The 10583-nt window shown below is 24.6% G+C and overlaps 1 protein-coding gene across 1 annotated transcript in view; it reads right to left on the bottom strand.

Moving 5' to 3' along the window:
* Window positions 1–824: 824 nt before the first annotated feature.
* PRSY57_0417800 (transcription factor with AP2 domain(s)) overlaps window positions 825–10583 on the bottom strand; it is a gene marked incomplete at both ends in the record, with an annotated part of 10431 nt that continues 672 nt past the window's right edge. The window contains one exon of the mRNA XM_012906034.2: window positions 825–10583. This exon is cut by the window's right edge and continues 672 nt beyond it. Within this exon, the coding sequence (XP_012761488.2) occupies window positions 825–10583 (9759 nt within the window).

Below are 10583 nucleotides of genomic sequence, written 5' to 3'. Positions count from 1 at the left end.
ACTGCTGTTGGAACGACTTATATTTATTTATACCCAAAATTTTTCTAAGAACATACCATTTTTTTTTTTTACTTTTATATTTTTCTAATTCACATTTTCATATAACAATAAAAAAAAAATTTATCATATATTTATATTTTTTAAAAGGATTAAATTATTGTTATTTTGTTGCTATTTTTTTTTTTTTTTTTAAAGTTCAATATAAAAAAGAAATATATATACTATTAATAAGCATATTAACAAAAATGAGATAAAAAAATAAATAAGTTTAAATAAATAAATAAATATATATTATATATATATATATATATATATATATATATATATATATATATATATATAGCATATGAACCAGATAACAAAAATAAACATAAACATAAAACACTAAATATGTAAATATTTATATATATATATAGATAGATAGATACTTTTATAATATATATATACATATGTACATATTAATAATGGATGTATTAATTTTTTGCCATGAAAAGCGACATATATGGATTATAAATTCTAAAAAATTAATTTTAATATGTAAAAAAAAAAAAAGAAAAAAAAAAAGAAATTAATTATAAAGTATATATATAAATACACATACAACATGCTCATTGTATAAAAAATAATATATTTATATATATATATATATATATATATATGTGTATATTTTTTTTTTTTTTTTTTTCTAATATAATTCATATTAATTATTTCAATTTAATTTTTTTATTCTATTTCTCTTAATGTTTAAAGGGAAAATATATATATATATTATATATATATATATATATATATATATATATATATATGCAACTATTTCATATAAATTATTCATTTTGATACATTTCATTATCATTATTATTATCATCATTATTATTATCATTATTATTATCATCATTATTATTATCATTATTATTATCATCATTATTATTATCATCATTATTATTATCATCATTATTATTATCATTATTATTATCATCATTATTATTATCATCATTATTATTATCATCATTATTATTATCATTATTATTATCATCATTATTATTATCATTATTATTATCATCATTATTATTACCATCAGTATTAATACTCATCTTGTTCATACTATTATTCATGTTCGAGTTATACAAAAACAACAAATTGGATAGGATCTCCTCATTGTCAGGCATCATACTAAAACTCTCATCCTTCTTATTATACGGAGAATTTAACCTCCTCTTTCGAGAATTCAATAACCCATTTTCTAAACAAAAGTTTCTAAATGATTCTGCCTCGATTTTGGCTTGTGCTAGACCTAATTTCTTTACACTAAATCCTTTCGTTTTTATTGAATTATTTATTATATATTGCACTCTGTATAATTTTTTCGCATGATCATAATAAATACCTTTCGGCAAGGATTGTTTTATTAAATTAATATTTTCATCATCATTTGTACTACCTTTTTTCTTTTTACTGCTTTTAATGTTACCAGCAACATTTTGATTAGAAATTTCATTTTCTGTTAACTGACCATCCACATATTGATTATTATTCATATTATTCATATTATTCATATGATTCATATGATTCATGTTATTTATAATATTATTATTATTATTGTTCAAATTGTTACTTGATTCCTTTCCTTTTTGCTTATTACCAAAATAAAGCGATGAAGATAATCCCCTTTCTACCATTCCCCTCATCATACTGTCATCATATCCATCATACTTTGGTTCCATATGGTCACTATTACTATTAAAACTATTCATGTTATTTACACTATTGTGATAATTATTCATGTGCATACCATTCATAAAGATACTACTACTTTTAGTGTTAATGGAAATATGTCCATTTTTCTTTCTATCTTGACCAAATATATTACTACCATTGTTATTATTAAGCGCAGCAAAATTAAAATATTCATATAAACTTGCCTCCGACATATTATTAAAACCTAAATTGTTATGGTACTTTTTCAACACTTTATTATTGCCACCTTCTAAATTGTCCACATGGTTATCTCCTGTTCCGTTATTATATACATTCAAATGCATATTATTATTATTCATACTACTTTTTTGTAAGAGAAAATTTAAGTTCTTCTTATAAGCCTCATTATAACTATTCATACTACCCAAACCATTATTATTCAACACTTTACTCATATCATATAAAGCATTACTACTACTAACACTAAATTTCTCATCCTTCTTTTTTCGACGAGTATTATAATCATTCGTTTCTTTTTCTCCATTCCCACATTCCACATATTTAGAGTTATCTACCTGACTCTTATTGTTCATATATTCCTCAGATTCATTTCCATTCTTTTTCTTGCTAAAGATATTTAAATACTTTTGAAAAAAACCAGTAGTAGGTGATGAAGAACTAGAAGACACAACACCACCTCCTCCATTTTTTTCCTTTTCCAATTTGTCATTATCTAAATTAGCCAAATTCTCTTTATCTTCTTCTTCTTCCTTATCTCCAAATTGGAAATACTTCACATTATTATTATTATTGTTATTGTTGCTGTTATTATTGTTGTTATTATTATTATTAGTATTATTAGTATTGTTGTTATTATTATTCTTATTATTATTCTTATTATTGTTGTTATTCATTTGGACGTACTGTTTTTCCTTTAACTTTTCCTCGTTCTCATACTGAACTATAAGCGACTTTAAATAATTCTCATACACATCATTCTCTATTATACTACCACTATTGCTATTATTATTATTATTATTACCAATAATGCGCATATTCGTCGGGATACCCTCGCCGTTCTCCCCCTTTTCATCATTTATACACTCCTTACGCTTAGCAAAGTTAATGAAATTTTGGATATCCTGGAAAAATATATCAGGACACATATTTGATGGAGACCAAGACGAACCTACACCTTCCTTATTACTACTTTTCATCATGTCACCCAAAGCATTATTATTATAATTATTATTAACATGAGAATTGTCTCCATTACCTTGACTATTCAAATTATTAATTATATTATTTGTCATTAGAGATGCTGCCAACAAATTAGTCGTATCTAAATTCATATAAAATTGTACTCCACCACCTTTATAATTATTACTAACGGGTGCTGACGATTCATTAACTTGAGAACTTAATAATTTTTGTGATTTTTTACTTCTCTCTTTCTTCATCTCTTTTCTTGGAATCACATCACCACCATATGACTTATTCTCATACTTGGAACTCTTCTTATTCTTAACATAAGTTCCACTATTACTAATATTATTATTATTATTATTACCACCTTTACCATATAACAATTCGCCTTTTTCATTATTCATCATATTTCCATTATATTTCATAAAAGCTTTCATAGCCTCAAACAAATCATTATTATTATTATTATTATTATTATTATTATTATTATTATTATTATTATTATTATTATTATTATTATTATTATTATTATTATTATTATTATTATTATTATTATTATTATTATTATTATTATTATTATTAATATTATTATTATTATTATTATTATTATTATTATTATTATTATTATTATTATTGTTATTATTATTATTATTGTTATTATTATTATTATTAATATCATCATTTAAAAAATTTAATCCATTCTTATTTTCATCTAATAAATCGTCTTCCTTCTCATCATAATCACCACCTCCTTCCTCCTCTCCATCAAGTCCATTTCCCAATTTAAAATCCAAATACTTTTTTCCTTTAGTCTCATCTTTCACATCCTTAGAATTTAAAAACTTGAAGAACGACTGAATGTCATTTGGAAAGTTCTCATTATTTATATATTCATTGTTAATATCTTTTCCATCTAGGAAAAATGAATTACTTCTAATATTATTGTCCCCATTATTGTCATCATTATTATTATTATTATTATTACCATTATCGTTGTTGTTATCATTATTATTTTGGTTCTTATTATTGTAGTTCTTCTTATTATTGTTGCTCTTATTAGTACTATTGTTCTTATTATTGTTCTTATTATTATTATTATTATTATTATTATTAATGTCATCATTATTATTATTTATACCATCATTGTTATTATCATTTGTTAGTACACTTTTTAAATACTCTTTATTAAATGTATTTCTAAAATTTTCTATATCCTCTTCATTAATTAAATTAGACATATCTTTTCCAAAATCTTCTTTTAAGTCTCCTACCCTTAGGTCCATTTTGTATTTGCTATTACTCTTACTTCGCTTGCTTCTTTTCAATGCATGTGTTCCACTTCCATCGCCTACCACGTCCACCTGTTTTCGTCGCTTCTCTTCCTCCTTGACACCAATGTTCAAATTATTATTCTTATTTTTCTTATCTGCAAAAAGGAAATTATAAATATTATAATTATAATTATTCATATTATTCATATTATTCATATTATTCATATTATTCATATTTTTTATATCTTTTATATTTTTTATATCTTTTGTATTTTTTTTATCTTTTATATTTTTTTTATCTTTTATATTTTTTTTATCTTTTATATTTTTTTTTCTTTTATTATTCTCCTCACCGTTATATCCAAGCATCACATTCTTCGAGTTCAAACGCAATGACATATTGTTCTTATTAACTGAACCACTATCTAGTAACCCACTTTCAATCAATCCTCTTTCGACCAAAGCACTCTCAATCAATCCTCCATCTACCGACACACCACCTTCTTTATTTTTTGAAACAAATTCCTGTAAAATGGATATATCAATTTCATTCCCCTTGTCACTTGCAGCAGCACATGCAGCTGTATTATTTCGAGTAGAATATCTATTATTATTCGTATTGCTAATTGTATTGGTCTGGCCAACATAATAATTTTCATCATTTGATCCTTTGCTAGAGCCATCCATAAATCCTTTTTCAACTCCACTACTTTTTACATTATTATTGTTCACATTGTTCACATTGTTCACATTATTATCCACATTGTTCAAATTATTATCCATATTGTTAACAATATTATCCACATTATCCACATGATTCACATTGCTCACATTATCCATATTATTATCATTATTATTCGTGGTCGTTGCCCCTTGACTTACTCCTGTCTTCTCTTTCAATCGACTCAAGTTCAATGAACTTGTTTTCAACTCCCTATGCGCAGCTGTTGTAGTATAATTAGTTCCTGCACTTGTCGCATTATGTGCACTACTTGCATATTTCTTACTATAAAAATAAGAGGATCTTACATATACCGGATTTAACCACTCACTCTTTACAGGTATATTGCCTACATCGCATCTATACAAAATACATTGCTTTCGAGCTTCTTCAAGTGTATTATAATGAATTAAACTAAAACCTTTTGTTTTAAATTTTCCATTTTCTTTCCATTGACATCTCCATAATTTTCTAGCAGAGTCGAAATATACACCGGTAGGCAAGGGTCCCATAGGTATCAACGAATCATCATGATTAATTACATCACTCTTAATAGTATTACCGTTCAAATTATTACCCTTCATATTACCCTTCAAATTATTGTTCACATTGTTATTTCCATTTTCTGCTTGTGCGTCACCATTATTTTCAACATTATATATACTGTAACCCTTCACATTAGACAAATTATTACTCTTTGCACGTTTACTATTCCCATTCTTCCTTCTTTTTAATGAAGTTAAATCATTATCACTAGTATTTTTCTTATCATCATCTTCTCCTATCATTTGATCGTAATATCTATTATTACGTCCGAAATTTGTATTCGAAACACTTCTTTTTTCACCCACATTATGAAACTTACCTTTTCCTCCTAACAAACTTTTATCAGTCACAAAGTAGTCATAATATTCATTGGCCTTCACACCTCTTCTACGTCTCTCAAAAGTAAACACCTTGTTATTGTTATTGTTATTGTTGTTATTATTATTATTATTACTATTTGTACCATATTTGTTATTATTTTGAGTAGTTCCAGTATTATTACTTACTACTGCTGCTGTTACTGCCGATGAAGTAGATGGTTCCAATATTTTATTTGCCAATATTCCATTTGTAAACCCATAATCATTCCTATTCGTTTCATATGCTGATATAATAGGATCTTGATATACTCCAAAATTATATGGATGCTCCATGTCTTCTCCTAAATGTAGCATGGTCTTATAATATCCTCCATTCTGAATATTTTTCCATTCCTTTTCATTACGTAAATGAGCTTCTCTATAATTTGCTCGTACCTTTTCATAATTTGGCAAATTCGAATATTTCAAATTCTTACTCATTAACATATTGGATGTGCTATCCTTGGAATCACCCATAATTAAATGATCCACATAAAAATCTTTACCTATCACATATGGAGACGTTCCTAAACCATTATAATAATCATTTATATGTAATACCATTCTCTCCTTTTCATCATGCACATTATTTTTATACAAATCCATATTATTATATTGACCACCCAAGGGATAATGATACCAATTAATGTTATCACTAAAGGTTACTTGTTTCAAAAATACTTCATTCTGATATTGAAAATTATCATCCGTATATAAAAACATAAACGTATGAGGCTCATGAGGAAATAATGTATATAATATCTCTGACTCATGTAAATTTCGGGGAAATATAGTATTATTTAAAAGCATATATTTCTTATATATAATATCGTGTACCATCGATATATATTTTATTTTTAATTTCTCGGTGTTTGCACAAAAATGATTTAACAAATTATTCTTATATTTTTTTTCTAGAATTCTTTTTTGTTCTTCATTTAAGGCATCTTCCCCGCAAGTTCCCTTCTTCTGATTATTATTATTATTATTATATTTATTAAAATAATAATTGTTATAATTATTACCACTACTATTCATATTATTATTATTGTTCATGTTATTTGTTATACTGCTTCCTTCGTGTATACAAGCATTTTCATATAAATTATAAAAGAACCACCAATATGGTTCAATTAAACCATTTTTATTCATAAGCTTATATAACATCTTATTTCGATTAGCTGACCTTTCAGCACCTCGTGTACGCATACTACTCCTTTGCATATATTCTTCTGATGAATAATTATCAGTTGATTGAGGGTTACTACTCCGTAAGTGATATTTATGCTTAGTCGTTAAATGAGAAGTTCCACTAAAATCACTTGCATTTGAATAATAATCTTTTTTATTATTAATAAGAGTTGATGATGTATTATTTGCTGATGTACTATAATATTTTATACTAAATTGATCCCCTTCACCTTTTAATATTCCATAGCATTTTCCTCCTCCTCCTCTACTACTATTATTATTATTATTATTGTTACTGCTACTACCACTCATATTATTATTATTATGATCATTATTAGGATCACAATTTTGACTACTTCCAACATCTCTACTTCTTTTATTTCTTAATGATATAGATGTGTTATCCAAATTGTAACTCACCTTTTTCTTACTCTTCAACTTGTTGGGTAAATAACTTTCACTTTCACATTTTTCATTCTTTACAAATAATTCATTGTATTTATCATGAGAAGATGAATAATTTATATTTTTATTATTATTATTATTATTATTATTATTATTATTATTCATGTCACTATCAGACACATGCTTAGTTCTATTCTCATATATATGATTATCACTAATTTTATTTCCTTCATTATCAAAATGAACAGATGAAAAGGTTATTCTTAAATTACTTTTATTCTTTGCCTCATCAGAAGTTTCTGCACCATTAATATTGATATTATAATTTGTATTCTCCTCATCTTTTTTCTTTGTTAAATTATTATCCTCTTCCTCATCATCGTCATCTTCCTCTTTATAACCATCGTTATAATCATTCACATCATCTCCATTACTTGCATTATTTGCATTATTTGCATTTTCTTCCAAATTGATCCCATTATTACAAATATTATTTACATTATTAATATTATTATTGTTATTATCAACTTCGTTCATGTGGTACTCCATGTTGACCATATCACCACCTTGTAATAACATAGTATTATCATTTTCTGAAAACACATAATTGTCATACATACTAATAGGCTCCGAAAATTTTTTCATTCGATACATAGCCTTATCCAAATCTAAGGTGATTACCTTTGTATTAAACACACCAATATATAAACTTACACGTAATAATACCAACTTAAATAAATTAAATATGCAATGCTCAGTGAACAAGCTAGTTTGGTAATATTCATGTAACACACATAATACATTATCTATTACTTTATTCTCATAATCGATTAAATATTTCATAGTTATTTCGTTTGAATCCTTTTCCATTGCTAGAGAATAATTATATATAGTATTACAATTACGATTATTATTATGACGATCATTATTATTATTATTAATATTATTGCTACCATTTATATTATTATTAGTCATGTATCCATTTTCTTTTTTATAGTCACTTTGTACATCCTCCGTTATTTTGTACACATAATATTCATAAGCAAATACATTGGGAACCCATCTAATCCCTATCATATAACCATTTATACATTTAATATTACTTTGTAACAAATATTGTATATATCCATTTGCTATGTCATGATTTTTATTTATATATTTCTCAAATTTCATAAATTTTATAAATACAAATTTATTCAATTCATATATATAATATGGTACAGTATAAGATAACTGTTGTTCTTCTTCTTCCTGTTCTTCCGATTTAGTATTCCTTATTATTATTACATCATCTTTAAAAAATTTATTATTCGTATATTTATTTTCAAAACAATCATATATGTAAGAATTTATATATATATTATTACGTATAAACTGAATTATTTTTTTCCTATAATTTACAGTCATCTTTTTTTTTCTATTATTATCATGAATATTCTTGTTTTTATGTTTCTTATTCTTATCCGCATCCTTTTCTTTCTTCTTTTTCCCTTTCTCTTTTTTATTATTATTAAGATTATCACTTTTTATTATATTCATTTTTTCTTCTTCCTCTGTATTTTTATTACACACATCTTCTTCTTTCAAATGTTCTTTATTAGAACCATTATTAGCATTACATTCATTTTTAAATAAACCAAAAAAGTTTTTTGTAATAAAATTTCCCTCTGTTTTTACATTTCTCGATTCCTCATTTTCATTATCTTCTTTCTTATTAGTTTCATGTTTATCACCTGTTTGTTCGTTGCCTACTACATGGCTTGACGAATTGATATATGCATCGAATGAATTATTATTATTACCGTCATCACCACAATTAAGATTATTATTATTATTATTATTATTATTATTGTTGTTGTTGTTGGCATCATTTGAACAGTTACACATACTATCATTCATATGCCCCTCATCATTTAATAAAGATACAAACGTGTTGTCACCTCCCTTCTTAGAACATATATTATCATTATCCTGTTCATTCTCATCGATATCCACGTATTCATATTCACTTTCCAAATCCTTCATATTTTCAAATATGAACACTTTAGATTTAACACAAGTGTCATATTTCATTTTTACTATAATCACAATTTTATTTTCAAATGGGTCTTTACAATTAGTATTAAAATAATCTATATCATCTAACTTTTTTAAAAAATATATTTTCACATTACTTAAAAATTTTATATACTTTTCTGCATTCCTGCTAAAAATTATATTTTCTAAATCAATATCCAAATATTCATTTTTACACATTTTCTCATTAACATAATTTTCAGAATTATAATCCTCATAAGGTAGAGAATTTATATCCATATTCAGAAGATAATTATTCAAATCGTCTTCATTATATTCATTTAACACTTCTCCATTTCTTGAAAATGAATAATCCGACGAATAATTCGTGCTGCTATTATTACTATAATTATTTATAGTACCACAGTCGTTATTATGAACCATTTCATTGTTACAAACAAGATGATCATCATCATTATTATTACTATTATTATTATTGATATTATTACTATTATTATTAACGATATTATCATTATTATTATTATTATTACAATTATTACTATTATTATCATCATTATTATCATCATTATTATTACTATTATTATCATCATCATTATTATTACTATTATCATCATTATTATTAATATTATCATTACTATTTTCCATATTCGCTTCAATATGTTCCTTTTTACTTGAACCCCTCTTCGTTCTACTATTCAAGATGTTATTATTTCTTTTCCTCTCCATTTTTATTTCTCTCTTCCTCAAGTTTTTTCTTAACATATTGATATACTTTTCTGCTATAAATTTTGCCAAATTAAAGGAAATGTTTTTATTGACTGGTACCTTTTTAACTATATAGGCCTTTCTATTAACTTTGTCAAACTTAATAATTAAAAAATGTGGAGGAGGGCCCTCGAATCGTAAAATATATGAACAACACAATGGTTTCACATGGTCACAATTATTATTATTATTATTATTATGATTCATATTATTATTAAAAATGATTGGGTTTGTATTTTTTTTCTTCTTCTTTCTACTATTACTTACATTATTATAATTAACTACAAAAGAATTGCAATACTTTGTGCAATTTTTAGTAGATTGATGTAAACTTCCATTCATATCATTATCTAAGAAAAAAAAACGATTACTATAAAAATTAGGTTC

Source organism: Plasmodium reichenowi, chromosome 4 (assembly GCF_001601855.1).
Source record: "Plasmodium reichenowi strain SY57 chromosome 4, whole genome shotgun sequence".
NCBI classification, from domain to species: domain Eukaryota; phylum Apicomplexa; class Aconoidasida; order Haemosporida; family Plasmodiidae; genus Plasmodium; species Plasmodium reichenowi.
This window is presented reverse-complemented; position numbering and strand designations above follow the sequence as displayed.